This window comes from Carlito syrichta, unplaced genomic scaffold (genome assembly GCF_000164805.1).
Source record: "Carlito syrichta isolate Samal-C Ts95f unplaced genomic scaffold, Tarsius_syrichta-2.0.1 Scaffold310396, whole genome shotgun sequence".
Taxonomy (NCBI): Eukaryota; Metazoa; Chordata; class Mammalia; order Primates; family Tarsiidae; genus Carlito; species Carlito syrichta.
This window is the reverse complement of record NW_007254492.1, coordinates 190,769-213,413: the sequence shown is the minus strand read 5'-3', so window position 1 is coordinate 213,413 and position 22,645 is coordinate 190,769. Positions and strand designations below refer to the sequence as shown.

At 53.2% G+C, this 22,645-nt stretch overlaps 2 protein-coding genes across 2 annotated transcripts in view; one reads left to right on the top strand and one right to left on the bottom strand.

The window, feature by feature from the left end:
• Positions 1–15,526, top strand: part of PLCD1 (phospholipase C delta 1) — a 19,237-nt gene extending 3,711 nt beyond the window's left edge. The window contains exons 2-15 of the mRNA XM_008068337.2: positions 408–572; positions 3,996–4,224; positions 11,185–11,314; positions 11,418–11,649; positions 12,441–12,642; positions 12,729–12,873; positions 12,952–13,101; positions 13,177–13,335; positions 13,554–13,713; positions 13,908–14,024; positions 14,432–14,610; positions 14,708–14,840; positions 14,916–15,065; positions 15,177–15,526. Coding sequence (XP_008066528.1) covers positions 408–572; positions 3,996–4,224; positions 11,185–11,314; positions 11,418–11,649; positions 12,441–12,642; positions 12,729–12,873; positions 12,952–13,101; positions 13,177–13,335; positions 13,554–13,713; positions 13,908–14,024; positions 14,432–14,610; positions 14,708–14,840; positions 14,916–15,065; positions 15,177–15,262 — 2,237 coding nt within the window. The 3' untranslated portion in view covers positions 15,263–15,526. The remainder of the gene's footprint in view (positions 1–407; positions 573–3,995; positions 4,225–11,184; positions 11,315–11,417; positions 11,650–12,440; positions 12,643–12,728; positions 12,874–12,951; positions 13,102–13,176; positions 13,336–13,553; positions 13,714–13,907; positions 14,025–14,431; positions 14,611–14,707; positions 14,841–14,915; positions 15,066–15,176) is intronic.
• Positions 15,527–15,797: 271 nt separating this feature from the next.
• VILL (villin like) overlaps positions 15,798–22,645 on the bottom strand; it is a 12,929-nt gene continuing 6,081 nt past the window's right edge. Inside the window, exons 10-19 of the mRNA XM_008068335.1 lie at positions 22,489–22,589; positions 21,257–21,394; positions 20,991–21,149; positions 20,321–20,500; positions 19,589–19,734; positions 18,545–18,689; positions 16,968–17,153; positions 16,693–16,764; positions 16,257–16,499; positions 15,798–16,043 (exon numbers count right to left, since the gene is read on the bottom strand). Coding sequence (XP_008066526.1) covers positions 15,930–16,043; positions 16,257–16,499; positions 16,693–16,764; positions 16,968–17,153; positions 18,545–18,689; positions 19,589–19,734; positions 20,321–20,500; positions 20,991–21,149; positions 21,257–21,394; positions 22,489–22,589 — 1,484 coding nt within the window. The 3' untranslated portion in view covers positions 15,798–15,929. The remainder of the gene's footprint in view (positions 16,044–16,256; positions 16,500–16,692; positions 16,765–16,967; positions 17,154–18,544; positions 18,690–19,588; positions 19,735–20,320; positions 20,501–20,990; positions 21,150–21,256; positions 21,395–22,488; positions 22,590–22,645) is intronic.

The window sequence follows — 22,645 nt, the reverse complement described above, 5'->3', positions numbered from 1 at the left end:
ACCCACGGGCTCAGGCAATCCACTCACCTCAGCCTCCCAAAGGCACGGGATTACAGGCTGAGCCACCGAGCCCACCTCCAGGCGTTCTTGAGTTAGCTGCCTTTCCCTTGTCCATTCAGCTGTGGGGAGCAGGTCACAGTGTAAAAGTATGGTCTTGAGTGGGCAGGGGTCCTAAGGTTTGCAATGTCAGCTCCGCTGACAATCAGAGATGACTTCCTGGAGAAGGCAGGGCTCTGGGAACAGTTTGGAGTGTGGGTGAAGAGGGAGAAGTAAACAGAACTGAGGATGAGGCTGTCAGAAGTGGATTCTGCGAGGGTCTGGAGGTGGGCATGGCCAGTGTGGGGCCTGGAGCAGCAGGGACACTGGTGGAGGAGGTGGCATCTTACCAGCTTTGTCTCCAACTCCAGGACTGCAGGATGATGAGGACCTCCAGGCCCTGCTAAAGGGCAGCCAGCTTCTGAAGGTGAAGTCCAGTTCATGGCGGAGAGAGCGCTTCTACAAGTTGCAGGAGGACTGCAAGACCATCTGGCAGGAGTCCCGCAAGGTCATGCGAAACCCGGAGTCCCAGTTGTGTGAGTGCCTGGGGCTGTGGGAGAGTGTAGAACCTGGTCTGACTGGGGTAAGACCCTCATGGACTAAGACCATAGGTGGGGAGACTGAGGCCTGGTCTGTCATAGGTCATTCATGCAACCAGGGCCAGAAATGAGGAAACTAATGCTGGCTGGGGTCGAGGAGAGGAGCCAGTGAAATCACCTGTAGGGAAATGGAGGCCTCCTCTGGGTCAGAGAGGGCAGTCATGGAACGAGGCCCACAGATGGGGATAGCCAGGCGCAGAAGCAGGGAGGGAGCTGGACAGTATTGCCTGATGAATTCGCAGGTATCCGCCCAGGCAGTTGTGGAAGGAAACTGGGTGGATTATGTGGTGAGGGCAAAAGCCAGGCCCAAAGTCTGGAGGCAGATAAGGTACTTCCGGGTATTAGTGGTCAAGGTGTGAGGTGGGGCCATAAGAGGCAGCTCCTCCCTGAGATTGGAGCCACAGGAGGGATGTTGGGGCAGAACAGGATAGGGACACATGGAGAGAGACCACTGAGGTGTTTTCTCGAGGGTATGGGTCTGAGGGCTTTTTGGAAGATTCCCTAAAGACCTAGGAACCCAAGGCTCGGGCAGCAAATGGAGAATGCCTTCTGCAAGGTCTTAGGGAGGCAAAAGTTCTGCTAACTTCTACATTTTTAATGCAAATATTCCCTAGAGATTCTGTAAAGTGAGATGTTCCCCTCTATGCCTTTATTTGGTGGGAACATTTTAGACCTCTAGAACATTCTGCCATGATGGAAAACTTCTATGTCTGCACTATCCCAGATGGGATCCATCAGCCACCTCTACTGAGCCCTTAAAATATGGCCATTGTGATGACTGAACAGAATTTTTAATTATATTTAATTCTAACAAATGTATATTTAAATAGCCCCAGGTGGCTAGGCGACTCCTGAATTGTACAGTACACATAGATCATTGCAGCCTGGATTTCACACAGCCCAGATCCCTGAAAGTCCCTCACCCATTCACCCTCTCTTGGCTGGGGTGTGGGTGGGGAGACAGGGTCAGCCTACTGGCAGGTCTGTAGGGAGTGAGGCCAGACACAGGTAGGGGAGAATGGGAGGAAGGGGAGATTCAGCCCACTGAAGGTGCACCACAGGGTGCTTTTCAGCCAGGAAGCATCTGTAAGATCTCAGGGCACTGGACAGGAACGTGAGAGCCTATGGCCTGTGGAGGGACCAGAACCAAGGCAGGATGGGAGCAGGTCAGATGGTGAGAGCCCGGCTGGGTCCTAGGGGTTGTGAGCCGTGGGAGGTTTCTGAACAGGCAGGGCAGGGTCTGAGGGGTGGGGGCTCTAAAGTGTTCTCAGAAAACCACCCGGAGCCTGTGTCTACCCCAACCCAGCCTGCTGCCATGCAGGCAGAAGTGACCTCCTGACCTCGCCTCTGTCTGTGGCGCCAGACTCCTTCAGAGGGCTCCTGTCCTGATACAGGGCTTCCTGTTAGATGCTGGTGAATGGGGGCCCAGTGGGAATGGGGCTCTTGCACTCTGAGCCCTGAGGATTCCTTGAAGCCCACCCATCTGCCACTATACATGCATGGCTCCCGGTGTGTGCATAGTTCTTAGGGGAGCGGGGGGCACATAGAGGAGCAGGAGCCTTTCCAGCAGGAACCCCCTTTTGGGCTGGCAAGATGAGAGAGCCTTGTACTAGGACAGCTGTGAGCAAAAGGACAGGAACAGCATTGCAGGCGGCTCAATTGAGCCACAGGGAAGAGCGAGGATGGGGAGGGGGCGTGGGTGGCAGTTTGGGGGACTGTAGCCTGCGAAGAGGGGCTGCAGGGGTGCCGGGATCAAGGTCAGGGAGCCAGGGGCGCTCAGTAAGGTCTGAAGCGGCTTTCTGCTGGGTCAGACACTTGAGGCAGGTCTCGTGCTGAGCACGCCTGTTGGCTGCCTCCCTTTCCTGGGTGAGCAGTGAGGCTGTTGTGCTCAACTATCTACCCTAGGGGAAACTGAGGCCAGGTGAGGGAGGAGCAGAGCCATCCCCCTGTTCCCAGTTCTCTTTGGCTCTGCCTCCTGCTTTCTAAGTCTGCCCCTGGCCTGCCACCACCACCCACCCCCACGATGCTGCTTCCCAGAGGCAAAGTATTATCAACTGTGAAGGCATCTGGACTTTCTCTCCCAGGTGGGTGGGGATGGCAGCCCTGGGGGGTTCCGTGGCTCAGGCTTCCTGTTTTTGTTCCTGGTCTGGAGCAGCTGCAGCTGTACCTAGCATGGGGGCCCAGTGGGGCGCCAGAGGCTATGGGCTGAGGGATTAGGCAGGGATATCCTCTGCACCCCAGATGGCCCAGGGCTCACGTGTCCCACTCCTCAGAGCCTGCAGCCCTGGCTGGGCATGTGCCACACACGTGGGCCCTGCAGGTGGCTGGGAGGCCCCTGGGCACTCAGGGTGGTGGTGGGGTAGGGAGGCACAGGGAGGGACAGGTGGACTTTCAGCCAGAGCTGGTCTAGGACCCAGGACAGATGGATGAGGATGGTTCCAGATGGGGGTGGAGCAGGGCCAGAGCCTGGATCCTGCTGCTGGGAGGCACAGCATGAGCCTGGTCAGAGGGACTGGCTCCCACCCAGACCACAAAGCGTACATTGGGACGGGGGATAGATGGGCACTTGCCTTTCCCTGGAGCTTGGAGTACAGGGCTGTGATGGGAGGGCCCTCCCCCTGGTTCCTAGGGACAGAATGGTTTATTCTCTCAGACCCCTGAGGGGCATGCTCTAATTTACCCTGGAAGGCAGAGCCTTCCAACACCACCTGACAAGGGGCTTCCTGAAGTCAGGACACATATAAGCCTTGTGTATCTCTAACATAGCACTTATCCCTTTGTCTTTTATCCTCTGCCCCTAGACCCCAGGGCCAGGACTTACCAAGGGTGGCTCCAGTCTCCTGAATTGTCAGGAGCGGGGCCTGGAGGCTCTTGTATCTGTGGTTGCAAGGAGGACAGGCCCAAAGTCCAGTCAGGAGAGCATGTAGCCCCTCTCTGCCATGGGCCCCACACTCCAGAGTGGTCTGTCCCCACCCCTGTCTAAGAGCCTACCTTGCCCCAGTCCTCTCCCTGGTGCCCTGCTCCCTCCATCACTGAGATAGTGGGCCTGTGGTCCCAGGTGCCTTCTCACCCTAAAGTCTGTTTCTGTCTCTCTCTGTCTTGCCCTGTATGTGTCCGCCCTGCCCTCTCTGACTGTGTCTCATGCTCTGTCTCCCCCTCAGTCTCTGTCTTCCATCCTCCTTTTGTCCCTCTTTTCTGACCTCTTGCCCCTCTCCTTTCTCTCTGGACTCCAGGCCTGAGCTCCAGTTCTGGCTCTGTCTCTGAGCTCTGCCCCCTCCACTGTGGCCTTGGCCATGTCAGGGACAAAGATTGGCCTCACAGTATTCTTTCCCCCCGCTTCCCCACTGCCCCCTCTTGCAGTCTCCATTGAAGACATTCAGGAAGTGCGAATGGGGCACCGCACAGAGGGCCTGGAGAAGTTTGCCCGTGATGTGCCTGAGAACCGCTGCTTCTCCATTGTCTTCAAGGACCAGCGCAATACACTGGACCTCATTGCCCCATCGCCAGCTGACGCCCAGCACTGGGTGCAGGGTCTGCGCAAAATCATCCACCACTCGGGCTCCATGGACCGACAGCAGAAGCTGCAGCAGTATCCTTTTGGTGGCGGTGGGTCCAGGCTCCAGGTTTGGCCTGTGGACACTGGCTATGTGTTCCCAGGGCAACCTGGGAATGGAAGGGAGCTTAGTCAGTTTGGGCTTCCATAACAAAATACCATAGACAAAATATCACCACCACCTCTGGGTGGCTTAAACAACAGAAATTTAATTGCTTATGGTTCTGGAGACCAGAAGTCCTAGATCAGCATGTCAGCAGGGTCAGAACCTGGTGAGGGCTCTTTCCCTTCCTTGCAGAAGGTTGCTTTCTTGCCGTGTCCTTACATGGTAGGGAGAGGGAGACAGAACAAGCTCTCTGGTGTCTCTTCTCATAAGGGTCCTAATCCCATCATGAGGGCCCCACCCTCATGACCTCCTCTAAACCAAAGTATCTCCCAAAGGCCCTGTCTCTAAATATCATCATATTGGGGGTTAAAGCTTCGAAATACAAATTTGGGGTGGGGGGGACACAGCTTAGAAAGGAAGCAGGGAAGGTGCATGGAGCTCTCTTTAGTCTAGTCTGACCCAAGGCCAGCCAGCTCTACAGCCCCCTGATACTCCCTGTGCCCTGCTCCGTAACCAGCATGCAACTGGAAAACTGGGGAGACTGAGAAGAGCAGCCTGCTTAGTCTTGGATGTTTTAATCAAGTTTAGAGTTACTAAACTTTTTCCCTCTGGGAATTAGGAGGCCATGGTACCCTTCTGGGCCATTCTTTGGGGAGTGATCAAGTCCCCCTGGGCCTGGTGTACAGGCAAACCTGTGGGCTTAAAACAAATTAACAACCGGGCTCAGTGGCTCAGCCTGTAATCCCAGAGCTTTGGGAGGCTGAGGTGAGTGGATTGCCTGAGCCCTCAGGTTCGAGACCCGCCTGGGCAACTTGGCGAGACCTCATCTCTACAATAAATCAAAAATCAGCCGGGCATGGTAGCACGCACCTGTAGTTCCAGCTACTTGGAAGGCTGAGGCAGAAGGATCGCCGGAACCCAGCAGGTTGAGGCTGCGGTGGCCAGGAGCGCCCACTGCACTCCAGTCTGGGCGACTGAGTGAGACTCCAACTCAAAAAACAAACAAACAAACAACAACAGAAAAAAAAACAAATTAACTTCAAAATCTAGTTGCACAACGACACACTAGTCCATAATTCAAAGTGGTTGGGCCTCTGGCAGGTATGGCCTAGGTGGAGCCAGCTTTAGCTCCTTTTTTATGACAGCTTTATTGAGATATAATTCATATGCTGTGGGATTAACCCATTGAAGGTGTGGGACCCGATTCAGTGCTTTTTAGAATATTCACAGGTTTGTGCAACCATTACCACAATTAATTTGAGGAACTTTCATCACCCCAAAAAGAAACCCTGTGCTCTTCAGCAGTCACTCCTCATTTCCCCTTAATCCCCAACCCTAGACAACCACTAATCTACTTTCTGCCTCTGTCCATTTGCCTGTTCTGGACATGTTATATCAATGGAATCACGCAGTCTTTTGTGACTGGCTTCTTTCACTTAGCGTAATGTTCGTAACATTCAGCCATGTTGTAGCCTGTGTCAGTACTTCATTCCTTCTAATTGCCTAATAAGATTCCCTTGTATAGATGTGCCACATTTTATTTATCTGTTCACCAGTTGATGGACATTTAGGTTGTTTTCACTCCGAAGCGCTTATGAATAATGCTGCTGTGAACATTCGTGTTTAAGTTTTTGTGGACTTATGTTTTCATTTTTCCTGGGTAGATATCTATTGCTGCATCATAGGGTAACCCTCTGTTTAACCTCTGGGGAGTTGTCAAACTGTTCTCTGAAGAGTCTACACCGATTTACATTTTCACCAGCAGTATATGAAGGTTTTAGTTTTTCACCCATCTTTGACAACACTTATTACTAGCTGTCTTTTTTATTATAAATACCCTTGTGGATATGAAGTGCTATCTCATTGTGGCTTTGAATTGCTTTTCCTTGCTCTGCAGCCCCCTGATGTTGAACCTGTTTACATGTGTGTGTTGACCATTTGTATATCTTCTTTGGAAAATAATGTATTCAGATCTTTTGCCCATTTTTTGTTGTCATTGTTAAGCTCTTTCTTAATGAATCTGTTTATTTTTATTTTTAATTGTGATAAAATGTATATAACTTAATTTTATCATCTTCACCATTTTTAAGCATACAGCTCAGTTGTGTTGAGTACATTCACATTGTGTAACCAATCTCCTGATCTCTTTTCATCTTGCAAACCTGAAACTGACTATTAAACAACAGTTTCTCATTCTTCCCTTCCCTATCCCTGGCAACATCTGTTATACTTTCTATCTATATTAATTTGACTACTGTAGATACCTCATATAAGTTGAGTCATATAGTATTTATCTTTTTATGACTGGCTTATTTCATGTAACATCATGTCTTCAAGTCGAGTCATAGAGTATTTGTCTTTTTGTGACTGGCTTATTTCACGTAACATAATGTCTTCAAGTTTCACCCATGTTGTAGTATGTGTCAGAATCTCATTCCTTTTTAAGGCTGAATCACATTCCACTCTGTGAATATGCCACATTTTGTTTATCCATTCATCCACTGATGAACACGTGGGCTAATCATCATGGATTAACCCTGTGTATAGCACTGCTATGAGCATGAGTACACAAATATCTCTTTGAGACCTTCTTTCAGTTCTTTTGGGGCCATATCCAGAAATGGCATTGCTGGCTCACATGGTAATTCTATTTTCAGATTTTTGAGGAACCACCATACTGTTTTTCACAGCAGCTGTACCATTTTACGTGATCACCAACAGTGCACAAAGGTTCCAATTGGTCTATAACATTGCCAACACTCGTTAACAAGATAAAAACTTGTTATTTTCTATTTGTTCTATTTTCTATTTCATCCTCATAAGTATGAAATAGTATGTCATTATGGTTTTGATTTGCATTTTCCTAATGATTAGTTGAGCATTTTTTCATGTGCTTTTGTATCTCTTTGGAGACATTTCAGATCCTCTGCCCATTTTTGATGGATTTAAATCTTTTTATTATTGAGTTGTAAGAGCTCTTTATATCCTAGACAAAAGTCTCTTATGAGATACATGTTTTGCAAATAATTTCTCCAGTCTGTGTAATCTCTTTTCTCTCACTTGATGGTATTCTTTGAAGCATAAAAGTTTTAGTTTTGATGAAGTCTTATTCATATATTTTTTTTCTTTTGTTGTTTGTGCTTTCTGGTATCATATCTAAGAAGGCTTTGTCTAATCCCAAGGTCATGAACATTTACTCTAATATTTTCTTCTTGAGTTTTGGTTTTATAGTTTAACTCTTACATGTAATTCTCTGAACCATTATAAGTTAATTTTTGTGTATGGGATGAAATAGGGTTTTCAATTTTTTGAGGGTATGAAAATATGCAGTTGTTCTAGCACCATCTGTTGAAAAGACTATCCTTTCTCCCACTGAATTGTCTTGGTACTCTTGTCAAAAGTCAATTGACCACAAATGTGAGGGTTTATTCTGAACTCTCAGTTTTATTCCATTTGTCTATAATTTTATTCCCTGTCTGTCCTTGTATTACTACTACCATGTTTTGGTTACTGGAACTTTGTAGTAATTTTTTAGGGGTTGGGAGCTTGAGGTCTCACTCTGTTGCCCAGACTGGAGTGCATGATCATGGCTCACTGCAGCCTTGACCTCTTGGGCTCAGGTGATCCCCTCTGCCTTAGCCTTTTGAGTACTTGGGACTACAGGTGAGTGCCACCACACCCAGATAATTTTTTTTTCTTTTGCAGAGACAAGGTCTTGCTACATTGCCCAGGTTGGTCTCAAATTCCTGGGCTCAAGCAATCCTCTCACCTTGGTGTCCCAAAGTGCTGTGATGACAGGCATGAGCCACTGCAGCACTTACACCTACTAAGTTTTGAAACCAGGAAGTACGAGTTCTCTGATTTTTTGTTGTTGTTGAAATTGTTTGATTATTTGGGGTCCCTTGAATTTCCATATGAATTTTAAAATAACCTTGGCAGTTTCTGCAAAGAAGTCAGCAGGCATTTGATAGAGATTGTGTTGAATCTACAGATCAATTTGGAGAGTATTCCCAATATAGTAATATCAACTCTTCTGAAACATGAACATGGGCTGCCATTCTGTTTATTTGTTTTTTTGTTTTTTTGTTTGTTTGTTTGTTTTGAGTTGGAGTCTCACTCTGTCGCCCAGACTGGAGTGCAGTGGCCGCTCCCGGCCACCGCAGCCTCGACCTGCTGGGCTCTGGCGATCCTTCCGCCTCAGCCTTCCAAGTAACCGGAATTACAGGCACGCGATACCACGCCCAGCTGATTTTTTGATTTATTGTAGAGATGAGGTCTCACTGCCCAGGCGGGTCTCGAACCCGCGGGCTCAGGCAATCCACTCACCTCAGCCTCCCAAGGGTGCGGGATTACAGGCTGAACCACCAAGCCCAGCTCATTCTGTTTATTTGTATCTTTCATTTCTCCCAACAACATTTTGTGGCTCTCAGAGTATACGTTTTATACTTAAAAATGTATTCCAAAGCATTTTAAATAAAATCGCTTTCTTTTTTCTTTTTCTTTTTTCCACCCCTGGTGACTGAGTCTTGCAGTGACCTGATCATAGCTCACCTCAAACGCCTAGGCTCAAGTGATCCTCCTCCCTCAGCCTCCTGAGTAGCTGGGACTACAAGTACACACCACCATGCATGACTGATTTTTGTACTTTAAACAAAATTTTTTTTTTTTTTAGCAATAAGGTCTTGCTTTGTTGCCCAGGCTGGTCTTGAACTTCTGAGCTTAAGTGATCTTCCCACCTCAGCCTCCCAAGAATTTAGGACTATAGGCAAATCCTACCACACCCAGTTTGAAATTGTTTTCTTAATTTCACTTTCTAAAGTTTGGACCTCACTTTGGTCTCCATGTCATCTGACTTGAGATCAGGTACTCTTATTGATGAAGTGTTTCCTCCCACCCCCCGCTCCCTCCCCTGGCACTTTTCCACTACTGCCAATCCCTTTCTTATAGTATTATAATTGCTCAGTGTCTGCTTATGAGTGAGAACATGTAGTACTCAGTTCTTTGTTTCTGAATTTCACTTTCTTTTTTTTTTTTTGAGTTGGAGTCTCACTCCGTCGCCCAGGCTGGAGTGCAGTGACACGCTCCCAGCCACAGCAGCCTCGACCTACTGGGCTTAGGCAATCCTTCCGCCTCAGCCTTCCAAGTAGCGGGAACTACAGGCGCATGCTACCATGCCTGACTACTTTTTATTTATTTATTGTGGAGACAAGGTCTTGTCAAGTTGCCCAGGCGGGTCTCGAACCCTCGGGCTCAGGCAATCCACTTGCCTTGGCCTCCCAAAGTGCTGGGATTACAGGCTGAGCCACTGAGCCCGGCCTGAATTTCACTTTCAAATTGCTCATTGCTATTATATATCCAGCTCCTTCGGGGGGTCACGTTTTGAGCCCTGTTAATTTCCTTTTCTGTGTGCTTTTGAGCATTTGAAAGACCTCTAAGTGTTATTTCTCAAGGCTACATCGGCCAGATCTTGAGCCTTCTTAAAAGTCCAATTCTACAGCACTTCTGTCATAGTCACCCATTTTGCACAGCCTTGTCCTTGAAGCATCTTGTGTCCCTTACAGGGTCCTTCTGCCCAGACCTTGAGATAATCAAGCAGTTCCACCTGTTGAACAGTCTTCAACACCAGAAACTTGTGCTTGGCTGGACTGCTCTGAACTTTTTTTTTTGAGTTGGAGTCTCACTCTGTCGCTCAGGCTGGAGTACAGTGGCATACTCACAGCCACCCCAGTGTTGACCTGCTGGGCTCTGGCAATCCTTTCGCCCTCAGCTTTCCAAGTAGCTGGAACTACAGGCATTTACTACCATGCCTGGCTAATGAACTTGTTTTTTTCTCCTGACTTTGCCATAGTTTTACACACACACACACAATTTGGAGAATAAGTATATGTTATAATGAAGTCTTAAAGACCCACAGAACCCACGTCTTCCAGAAACTGCTGATATTTGCATTCTCCTCCTAATCTTTTGTCTGCATTTCACTTTGACACATTTGCCAAAAATAGCGGTGATCATACATCTGTAATCTATTTTCTGTGTAACACAGTCTCATCATTATTTTCCTGTTAGTGTACTCTCCATAAAAAGCTTCAATAACTGTATGATGTTCCACAGAGAAGATGTACTATAAATTAGTGACCTGTTCCTTTAGTGTTGAACATTTATGTTTAGTCTCTCACTACCATACACAACACTGCAAATAACTACAGGCTTGGCATTCCTAATCGCCAAGTTCAAAATCCAAACTCCAGAATTTTGTGAACACTAACATGATGCCACATGTGGAACATTGTACACCCGACCTCCCGTGACAGGTTGCAGTCAAACCTGTCGCACACAAAAGTATGATGTGTTTCATGCACAAAACGGCTAAAATTATTGTATAAGACCAAGTGTTATGGCTTATACCTGTAATCCCAACACTTTAGGAGGTCAAAGTGGGGGAGGATTTCTTGAGGCCAAGGGTTTGAAATCAGCCTGGGCAAAGTAGCGAGACTGTCTTTATTTTTTTTTTAAATGTTTTCATTAGCTAGGCATGGTATCATGATGTGTACTTATAGTCCTAGCTACTTGAGAGTCTGAGGCAGGGTGATCTCTTGAGCCCAGGAATTCAATGCTGCAGTGAGCTACTCCAGCCTGGACAAAAAAGCAAGACCCTGTCTCTAAAAAATAAAAATAAAAAATTTGAAAGTTTTCAAAATCAGCAAATAAAGACCCCCTAATAGGATGTGACATTTTCCTCCTGAGAGGCCACCAAGTCTTGTGCCTGAAATGTGGATACGCAGTTAAGTCAGGCCTGCCGGGAGTGTCTGCAGGTGGCTTCAAACCATGGCTCTGGCTGGGACCTTGGTGGGTTCCAGGGCACCTGGCTTCTTTCCTTATGTCTTACCCAGCTGGATTCACTCCTGCTTACGAAAAGCTGACAAAAACAAGGACAACAAGATGAGCTTCAAGGAGCTGCAGAACTTCCTGAAGGAACTCAACATTCAGGTGGATGACAGCTACGCCCGGAAGATCTTCAGGGTGAGGCAGGAAGTTGGGGCTGGGTGTGCATGTCAGTGGGGTCCTTAACCCTGGCCCAAGGCCTGCTCTGAGCCCTGCCCACCCGGCTGTCCTGGCTTTGCAGGAGTGTGACCGCTCCCAGACAGACTCCCTGGAGGACGAGGAGATTGAGGCCTTCTACAAGATGCTGACCCATCGGGAGGAGATTGACTGCACCTTCGCTGAGGCTGTAGGCTCAGGGGAGACGCTGTCGGTGGATCAGTTAGTGACATTCCTGCAGCACCAGCAGCGGGAGGAGGCGGCAGGGCCTGCACTGGCCCTCTCCCTCATTGAGCGCTATGAGCCCAGCGAGACTGGTGAGGGCCTGGCACCTGCAGTCCCAGGGCTACACTGGCCTGGGAGACCCCTAAGGAGATTGCAGCCAGAGAGAAGGGAGCTGGAGGGGAAGGGCTGCCTCAGCCGGACCAGGGCTCTGGTCAGCACTTGCTTGACCCATGAAAGCAGATGGATGGGAGACAGGGCTCCAACATCCCTGTCTTCTCAGTTTCTCTCTTGGCTCCTCTTTCAGGGAGGAGGACCCCCCTCCCCAAGAAACAGAGAGAGAGGCCAGGCATGGTGGTTCATGCCTATAATTCCAGCACTTTGGGAGGCTAGGGCAGGAGGAGTGCATGAACCTAGGAGTTCAACACCAGCCTGGGCAACATAGTGAGATGTTGTCTCTACAAATCATCAAAAAATAAGCTGGGCATGGTGACACATGCCTGGAGTCCTAGATATTTGGGAGGAGAAAGAGAGAGAGAGAGAGAGAGGGAGGAAGGGAGAGAGAGAGAGAACAGAGACGTGACAGAGCAAAGAAGATGGGGTCCTGCTCTGGAGAGGGCTCCAGCCTAGGGGCACAGAGGAGATGGCCCTGCTCTCAGGAGCCCCAGGGTGTGCATACGGGAGGAGGAGGAGGAGGAAACAGGAACCCTTTCCTGGGTAGCCACAGTCTGGTTGGGAAACGCGGTCTTATCCTGCTTCCGAGAGCTATGGAGGACCAGCTCCAGCCAGGCGGGCAGGGGAATGGAGGCTGCTCCTTCCAGAGCAGTGAGCAGCCAGGAAGGGCCTGTTGGCCACCAGCTCTGATTGACAATGACCTCCCCCCCAGCCAAGGCACAGCGGCAGATGACCAAGGACGGCTTCCTCATGTACCTGCTGTCGGCTGACGGCAGTGCCTTCAGCCTGGCACACCAGCGGGTCTACCAGGACATGGGCCAGCCGCTCAGCCACTACCTGGTGTCCTCTTCACACAACACCTACCTGCTGGAAGACCAGCTCAGAGGGCCCAGCAGCACTGAAGCCTACATCCGGTGCTGTGCAGGGAGGCCTGGGGCCGGTGTCTGGGTGGGACCTAGGATGAGACCTGGAGGGTCCTAGCTGCCGCCCCTTCCCGCAGGGCTCTGTGCAAAGGCTGCCGCTGCCTGGAACTCGACTGCTGGGACGGACCTAACCAGGAGCCCATCATCTACCACGGCTACACTTTCACTTCCAAGATCCTCTTCTGTGACGTGCTCAGAGCCATCCGGGACTACGCATTCAAGGTGGGCGTGCTCCCAGCGGGGTGAGGAGCGGGATGCCAGGGGCAGCCAACTGTTCCTAACGTGTCCTTGGGCCTCCAGGCATCCCTCTACCCCGTCATCCTGTCCCTGGAGAACCACTGCAGCCTAGAGCAGCAGCGCGTGATGGCGCGACACCTGCGGGCCATCCTGGGCCCCATGCTGTTAGACCGGCCCCTGGACGGGGTCACCGCCAGCCTGCCCTCCCCGGAGGTACATGGTGGGGTTGGGGGTGCCCAGAGGAGAGGGAGGCCAGGTGGGTCTTGATCAGGCACCCTCCATCCCTAGCAACTGAAGGGCAAGATCCTGTTGAAGGGGAAGAAGCTCGGGGGGCTCCTACCCCCTGGAGGGGAAGTCAGCCCTGAGGCTGTTGTCGTGTCAGATGAAGATGAGGCTGCTGAGATGGAGGACGAGGCCGTGAGGAGCCGGGTGCAGCACAAGTCCAAGGTTCGAGGGGGAGCTGCGGGGCGGGGTAGCCCGGGCCCTTCCCCGTGTCCCACCCCCCGGGATGTCTGCCTGTCTCGGTTCTCTGTGGCTGCCACTCAGACCCTCTGCCCCCTCTCTCTGTGTCTGTCTCCCTCTCTCTGTGTCTGGGTCTCTGGCTTTCTCAGTGCCTACCCTGCCCCAACCACTGAATCTAACCCGGGCCTCCCCGTGGCCCCCAGGAGGACAAGCTCAGGCTAGCACAGGAGCTCTCTGACATGGTCATTTACTGCAAGAGTGTCCACTTTGGGGGCTTCTCCAGTCCTGGAACCCCCGGGCAGGCTTTCTACGAGATGGTGTCCTTCTCCGAGAATCGTGCCCTTCGACTGCTCCAAGAATCAGGTGAGCTCCTGTCCAGCAGTGGGAGGGTGCTGGCCATCCGTGTGACTGTCTGTGCTGGCCAGGCCAGGCCTGGCTGTAAACCCTCAGAACCCACATTGGGGATTCCCTGCACTGCTGCTGGACAGAACTGGCAGGGAAGGGGCTCGGGCCTCACCAGGAGGCCTCCCCTCCTGACCAGACCACACCTCCCTCAGGAAGCAGCTTTGTCCGCCACAATGTGGGTCATCTGAGCAGGATCTACCCGGCTGGGTGGAGAACGGACTCCTCCAACTATAGCCCCGTGGAGATGTGGAACGGGGGCTGCCAGATTGGTACGGGCCGGCCAGAGCTGTGGGAGGCCTGGAGGAGGGGTCCAGTCCTGAGTTCAGGGGCCTGGACCCTTGAAGGCCAGGCATGGAGGTCTGAGGACCCAAGCGGGGTCAGATGTAGGGGCGTGTAGTGCTGGTAACCTCAGTTTGGAAATATCTCCCCATCAGCAAGTCACAGTGTCAGAAATGTCATTAGCACATTAGCTCTTTGAATTCTGACACCAGAAGTAGAAAGTGTGGTTAGGGTGGTGGGTCACTGAGGGTGGCGGGAGGGCAGTGGGCATTGGGGTGATGCTGGCCCCTGCTTCTGACTCACCATGGGACCCTAGGCCTCAGGGTACCCTGAGCAGGCTGGGCTCGAGGGCCCTGAGGCCCACCCACAGCCTGTGACTGCTCTGTCCTGCCTGTAGTGGCTCTGAACTTCCAGACACCTGGGCCAGAGATGGACGTGTACCAGGGCCGCTTCCAGGACAATGGGGCCTGTGGGTACGTGCTGAAGCCTGCCTTCCTGAGAGACCCCAACTCCACCTTCAACTCCCGTGCCCTGGCCCAGGGACCCTGGTGGGCTCGGAAGCGGCTCAACGTCAGGGTACGGCCAGACCCAGGAGGGACAGGCACTCGTGGGCCTCCCTTCCCCCTCCCCATTATTGCTCCTGAGCCCTTACTTGTCCCCTGCCTTCCCTCAGGTCATCTCGGGCCAGCAGCTGCCCAAAGTCAACAAGAATAAGAACTCAATTGTGGACCCCAAGGTGACGGTGGAGATTCACGGGGTGAGCCGGGACATGGCCAGCCGCCAGACGGCTGTCGTCACCAACAATGGTATGTGCTGGACCCAGGCTGCACCCAGCCCCTGAACTTGCATCCATGCCATTGATATGGTGCCTATCCCCCTAGGTTTCAACCCGCGGTGGGACACGGAGTTTGAGTTTGAGGTAGTTGTGCCTGATCTCGCCCTGGTCCGCTTCGTGGTGGAGGACTACGACGCTTCCTCTAAAAATGACTTCATTGGTCAGAGTACTATCCCCTTGAACAGCCTCAAGCAGGGTGAGCTCTGTCGTGGGCAGGGGACGGCCAGGGTGGGGGTGGCAGGGCCTGGCATCTCCCAGGCTGGTCCCTGAGTGACTGGAACTCTCTCTGCGTGCTCCTTCCTGCCAGGATACCGCCACGTCCACCTCTTGTCTAAGAATGGAGACCAGCACCCATCAGCCTCCCTCTTTGTGAAGATCTCCCTGCAGGACTAGGCTAGGGGAGCCCAGTGGGGTCCCGGCCCCCTATGCACACCTGGGAGCAAGGCTGGTGTGGCTACTCCCGGCCTCTCGCTCAGAGCTAGAGGCCCCTGAACTGCCTTCTGCTCTAACATAGTGTCTGCTGCTGCTGTTCTGGGGGCCAGGCGCTGGCCCAGTCCCTGGAGCTATCCTCAATTCCGTTAGGAACAACACTGCAGCCCTCTCCGCCCTCTGGCCGGCCCTTGGTCAAGGGTTTTTATAAAAATCACAATAAGTTAAGCCCTGTGTCCTTTTTACCTGTATGCCAGAAAATCCCTTATGAAGGGTGTGTGTCCATGTATGTCCCAGAGCCCCAGCACCTATGTAACTTCCCCATATACATGCTTGAATGGGGTGGAGAGACCAGTGAGAAACAGATTCCTCCACGGATGGGGGTTGTACGGAGAGCTCAGTCCTTCTTGGGAGCCCTCCAGCCCTGGAGGCCCCTTCCCCTGAGAGGTGGACCCGTTGAGTGACCCAAGCTTGAAGGCACACATACTTCACCTCGTGCGGGCTGCCCGCTTTTACTGACAAGGGGGCTTTTACTGACAAGGTGACCCAGAAGCCTCCAAGGGGGGTGTGAGCAGAGTCTCCCAGGGGCACAGGTAAGCGAGGGGTGGAGACGGGAAGGGGAGGGCCGGGTTCAGAAGAAGCCCAGCTGCTTTTTCTCCTGCTGCTGCCTCCACTTGGCCATGCTGTAGAAGTCCTCCTTGGATTTCCCAAAGATGTCTTGGAAGTCAGAGTCTGAGAGATAGAACTGTGGGGGTGGAGAGGGAGTCGGTACAGGGGAGGGGTGTCATCTGAGCCCCTCAGAAGTATCATCCAGGGCTCAGATTCTTCCACAGCTGCCTATCCATCCGGAACATACATCTCTCAAGACAGCTTGCCCGTTTTCCACCACCCGTGGATTCTACCTTGGGTCCACCAGCTCAGTGCTGGACAGTGAGTGGCAGGGATCTCTGGCACCCACCTCCTTGCGGGCAGGGTCCACACCCTCCGGCAGGTCCTCGGCGGCCTGGTTCATCAGCCGTTCCCGGGGCAGGCTCCCGTTGACCGTGGAGCTGGTGCCAGTGCTCGTGCGACTGCCACCTGTCTCACGGCCTGGCGTCATCTCGTTCTCTGAGCTGTCTCGGGAGCCCGTGAGGGCCTGTGGGGCTGGGGGACCTGCTCTGCCATTGCCTGGCCATCTGGATAGCCGGAAGTTGTTGACTTCCTGTCCAGAGAAGGTCCTCAGGCTGGGAAAGGTGGGGAACTGGCAGCCCACAGGAAGCCTGCACTGAGCCTACTGGCCTGCCTCCAACTGCAGCGCCTCCCTCCTGCCAACTCCTAGTCCTCTCCCTGTAGGCTCTGGACCATGTGTCGGAGCCCAAGCCACTGCAGGGAAGTCCAGGGGCTCCAGGACTCACCACAGTTATCTCAGAGATGGCAGATGCTGCTCCCAGGCTGCCATCTACTGCCTCCTCATAGGATGGGTAGTTCTGGGAGCAAGAATCAGGGCAAGTGTCAGGGCGGGGGTAGGAAGTGGGGACACTGGTGAGACCCGGGAGGGGATCTGAGGACAAGACCCGGTCTCTCACACTGGCAATCCCCAGCCAGGCACCACCTCCTCCTTCAGTTGACCCAGGGCTGACCCCTCTCCCCCAAATAAGGGCAGGGTTGGGGGATCCCAGGCCTCACTCACGGTCCACTTGTAGGGGTCCCAAGTGAAGAACCATCCGGTGAAGGTGGGAGGCTCATGGCCCTGCTTGACCAGCACGATGGGTGTGGCCAGGCTCCTCCCTGCCGGATGGGCCATCAGGTACTCTCGGCCCCAGGCCACTGCCTCCTTCTTCCACTCACTTGCGGCTTCCCCCAGCCATAGGAAGATCTGAGCCATAGAGGGAGCCCGGCCTTGGGCAGGTGGAGGGGCTGCCCAGAGCTGGCCGCCTCCTACACGCTTCCTGTCCATCAGATGCCCGGAATCCCATATGTACATCCCTGGCCAACCAGACACACCCAGCAAGCCACCATACCCACATGCCCTTGGGTGCACAAGGTCACAATCTACAGATGCTTACTGAGCACCTGTTGTGTGACAGGCACTGTTTTAGGCATCGGGGATCCAACAATGAAAAAAGTTAAAAATTCCTGCCCTTACCTCATCAACAAGGGTACCTGCATAATCAACGTTTGTATACCTAGTCCTGAATTGTACCCCACATCTCTATTAAAAAAAAATTCCTGCCCTTATAGAACTTTCATGAGGGAGCAAGTCATGTGTCTGCCTGGGGGGAAGGTGTTCTAACCAAAGGAAACAACCAGGGACAAAGCCCTGTGATGACAGTGTCCCTGGCACGTACAAGGAGTACAAGGAGGCCGTTGTGGCCGAGGCAGAACCAGCAAGGGGGAGGAGGGAGAAACTGGGTCAGAGTCGGGGCTGGCCAGTCACACGAAGCTGTGGTGAGGGCTCTGGTTTTATCTGGATGACAGGGGAGCCCGCGGCCTCATCACCAGTTCAGGCGGTGCCACAGCCACAGCTCCACACATACACAGTGACACAGAGGCACACATGCTATCACAGCTGCACAAACAGCTATCTGTTGTCACACAGCCAGGCAGCAAATCACAGCCACACACCGACATCACACACACGGGGGCACACAAACAACCTCACTAGGTTACATAGCCGCACACACCCAACCAGTTACACTACTGCACACAGCCACAGAACGTGATAACACAGATCCACAAACAGTCACTCAAACCCACAACAGGCCACATAGTCTCTCTCACACCCACACGGTCTCACTAGTTGCAACTGGTCTGGCCAGTTCTAGCATCATGTGATGTCACAGACACTGAGAGGGTCAGTCACACAACGGTGTACACGAAGGCAAAAACACAGAATCGGCATACACACAGATGTGATCAGACGTTTCACTCAGTCACTCAGGTAACACTGATGCATGCTCAGTCGTGGGCCCTCAACCCCACACACACTGGCATACGGCAACACACAGCTGCAAACATGATCACAGCCACCTGTGAGTCCCAACACAGTCTCCCATGGTCTCCCTGCTGCCACCCGGTGATACCAACTCATCCATGATCTCACACCTACGGCCACACAATTTCACAGTGATTACGGTCACTCACCATCACACAGACTCACCCACAGCCCTATGTACAGAGTCAGATGTCTAGGTGCACACACTCAGTTACACAAACAGAGACACCTCCCCATTCACAGCCCAGCCGGGCAGCTGGTGGCCACCTTACCTCCTGCCAGGTGTCCAGTAATAGAATGTCATACTTGTCCAGGTCCTCTTGGCTAAAGAACACCACTTCCGTGAGGACCAGGCAGCCCATCTGGCTGTAGCACTCAAACAGTCGTGGCTGGAAGCTGGAGCCCTCCTCGGGGAGCCTGGCCGGCAGGGACAGTACGGCAGTGAGGGGTTCATGGAGGGCCATTGCTGTGGCAGCCTGGGTCATGCCAGCCCCCAGCACAGCACCCACCCAGGGCCTGGAAAGAGGCAACTTCTCAGGAGTAGGAGGCCTCATTCCTCTGAGTTCCACCCATGTCTCATTCACTCCGGGCAGATCCCCTTATGTCCCTTGAAGAAGGCAGATTAGCCCCCGCCAGCTGTGACACAAGCTGCCCCATGAATTTCCCCAGGAGTGGGCCTCACGGGTAGAGGCGGGCCTGAGTTGGAGTCTCACCCTCCCTCTGGTGGGAGAAGGTCCTGGGTCCACCCTGGCTGGAAGCCCAAGGTGAGAGGAGGGAAGCCAGGGTGGGAGAGGGGGACAGTAGTGTGCATGTGAGAGGGGGACAGTAGTCCTGAGCTTAGGAGACATAGGGGAGTGCAGCATATAACCAAGCCCCCAGATAGAGCATCCAGGACTCAGCTCCCTCCTCGCTTTGTGGCCTCACCATGCCCTAGCCTCCTATGCACGATGTGTCCACTTACACACCACCACACAACACACTGGTTGCACCTGTGCTTGCACGCTGCTCACACGTGGCATACCCACACGTCATAGGGGACTGTACACATGGCTCCGGGGTTGGGAATGGTGCTTTGTCCACTAGCCCAGGACCGAAACGATGCAGGGAGTAGATTCTGCCAGCAGAGGGCACCCCTACCCCGGCTCTCCCAGGCGTCTTCCTGACCAAGACGCCCAAGGGCTGGGGGTGAAGGGTGGGCTGTGCTCCCAGTTCTAGCCTGTCTCTCCAGCTCTCTGTGTGAAGCTTAATTACTCACCCACCCTCCCTGGTCCTCAGTTCCTCTCTGTGTAAGAGCACTCTCCTCCCAATCCTATTACCTCTTAATGATGGGGTAGGGGGCCCGGCCTCCCAGGGCCTCCCAGAACTGGGGGGGCTCCTGACCCTCCAGCACCGTTTCTTCATTCTTCCCAGAGACAACAGTGGCCACCGCCCGTGCCATCTCACGCTGGTCACCGTTACAGCCCTGGCAGGCAAAGAGCTGGCTCAGGTCCTGCAGGGAGTGGAGACTTCACCTCCAGTCCCACATTCTGCTCCTGAGGGCTTGGGGGGGGCTGAGTCACAGGTGGCCTGATGAGTCAGTGGTGGGCACACATGAGCAAAAGGCTCTCTCTTTCACCCTGCAGGCCCCAGGCTTCCCACTGAGAGGGTCTGGGATCCTCCCTGGGTCCAAAGTATGAAATGGGGATCCCCAGGCTAGGGGGCCATGCACACTCTATGCTGAAGATTAGAGAAAACTCCAGCAAACTAGACTAGGCCTCCCCCCTTTTCCCAAGAGACTTGGAAGGGGAAATGCCCCATATTCAAGACAGTGAGGAGGTGAGGTGGACTGGTCTGGCCTGACTTTGACCTGTGGATTTCCAGGTCCACCTGTCACTTAATAACTTTCCCCAAGTTCAAGAGGGAACACTGTGGTTTCTCGCCCTCTCCCCTGACTTTCCTAAGCCTATGTGAGGCTGGACTTGAGGTCTGCATCCCCTGTGGAGGGAACCCATCCCCAGCCTGGCACCACTGCCCTTGGTCAGGAGTCAAGTGGTCAGTGATGCCTGTACCTTCCCAAACCAGAGGTAGCAGACGCCGGCTGTGACCAGCAAGAAGACATCGCTGGGGTTGAGGGATGAGGCACGGGCTGGCACCTCCATGGTCCTGGTGTTGTGGCTGTCGGTGCCTCGCACGTGAAAGAGCCTCGTGGAGGATGCTGGCTGCCCCTTTCCATGGTGCCCAGCGCTCCCCTACAAGATGGAGGGACCTCAGGTTGGGGCAGGAGCTCCTGGGGGCTGCCTCCCTGTCCCAGTGGGGGACAAACTACCTCAAGGCTCAGGAGCCCCCCCTGTGAAACCACCACCATCTTCTGGACCCTCTGAGTGTGGAGTGTGAGGATCCCATCAGTCTGGGATGGGGAAGCAGGGCCATTCTAAATGAACCCTCACCCTGTCTCTGAGGGGTCAGGGCATGGCTGCCCAGGCCTTGAAGGTGGAAAGTAGGAACCAGTTTTGCCTGCTAGAGACCCCAGGTAGGTCCTCAGCTCCCTTTTGACTCAGTTTCTTCACCCGGCTCTGGGACTGGGGAAGAAACAGGCGGGGACGCACCTTGGAGCTCCTGGGCCTTGGACAAGCACCAGGAAACCTGGGATGGTCAGCTGGGCCCTGGGGCCTGGAGAGAAGGTGTTCAGCAAGTGTGTATGAGGGCGAGGCTGCCGCCAGAGCATGAGGCAGGCCTTACCTGGAAGACCACCAGCTGGCCCCGGAAGATGGTGAGGAAGTGCGGGGGCTCACTGCCCATGGTCACGTGCTCCTGCACTAGGGCTCCACCGTACTTGAGGTCCAGCTCCTCAGCATTGTGGCTCAGGGACTCCATCTCATCTGCCGTGGCCCGGTGGCCCTGCAGGGGGCACCGTGAGGGCCTCGTGCAGCTCCCAAATCCCACACTCAGATCCCAGTTCTTGAGCCTCAGGTGTGTGCCACCCCCACCCCCCCAGGCTGGCACACCTGCCATAGGTACAGGAGATACTGGATATGGCCCAGCTTCTGGTATGTGTAGAGGACCAGGTAGCAGTGGCCAGCACACAACTGTCCGTGACGCTTGGGGTCCACAGGCTGCCTGTGTGAGTCCTGGATGCACCACACCTGGGAAGAGGGGCCATCAGGCACAGCTGGCTGCTCCACCGGAACCAGCCCGCCCATCTGGCTCCCAGCCGAAAGCTCTCATCAGCGTGAGCCAGGGGCTCCCTCGGTTCTGTGCCCACCCATGCTTCATGCTGGGCTTGTTCAGAGAACTGCAGGTGACCCTTTCCCCAGGGACCCTTGAAATTCATCGCCCTTGCGCCAGCCTGCTCTCAGCCAGGACTCTAAGTTTGTATGTGGCACCTGGGGTAAACAGTGGTGGAGACTCCAGAGAAGGCAGAGATGGGCCCAGCTCCTGCCACATGCTCATCCCCAGGTCGGATCCCATCAGCCACAGCCCTGGTTAGGGGCAGACCGGTCCCCTCACAGCCACTCACTGCTCAGGCTGGGACAGAGCTCTCCTTCCTTCTCTCCCTCCCCTCCCCTCCTCTCTGCTCTCCAGTCACCCACTCTCCTTGTCTGGTCTTCTCTGACCAGATTAGATCACAGTCTTCGCCCCCATTTTATAGATTAAAAGGAATTAAGGGCTCTGCCTAGGAGTCAGCCAACAAGTCAAGATGCAATCCTACCCTGTACAAAGTCTGGAACGCTGGTCTGAGACTAGGTGAGTGGTTGACAGTGGATGTCTATGTGTTGGGGATTGGGTGTGTGGGCCTGTGACTGATTATGTGTGCTTGTGTTGGTGTGTCCCCAAGGGTTGATGGTTGTGTGTGACTGTGGTCGTGTGTGATGTAGTTTGTGCAGTTCCATGTTTGGAGTAGTGTACTTGACTATGATTGCGTGGCTGTGACTGTGTGCAATTACAAGGTGTATGTGTGTATCATATGTATGATTTTGTCACACACATGACAACAGGGCATAATTCAGTGTCCAAGTGTCACTGTACCGTGTGTTATGTGAGTGGCCATGGCTGTGTATGATTAGATGTGACTGTGTATGAGCCGCTTGTTGGGAAGGTGTTGTGTATATATGTACATATGTCCCTGGGTGTCCCTGATTGTGTGTGAATACATGCCTGGGTCACTTGAGATAGCAGTCATACCTAGAGGCAAAGCTCATCTCTGCTCATCTTCCCCCAGCTAAGCCAATCCTCTCACCTCCACCTTCCCGGAGCCATCGTCCACCATCCTGAGCTGGGCCGCTAGCTCAGGCTGGCTATGCAGCTTGCCCACGTCCAACTTCGCCTGAATCAATTGACCTTAAGGTAGGGCAGAGGGTATCAGTGGAGCCCTCTGTCCCACCCCCATGCCCCGT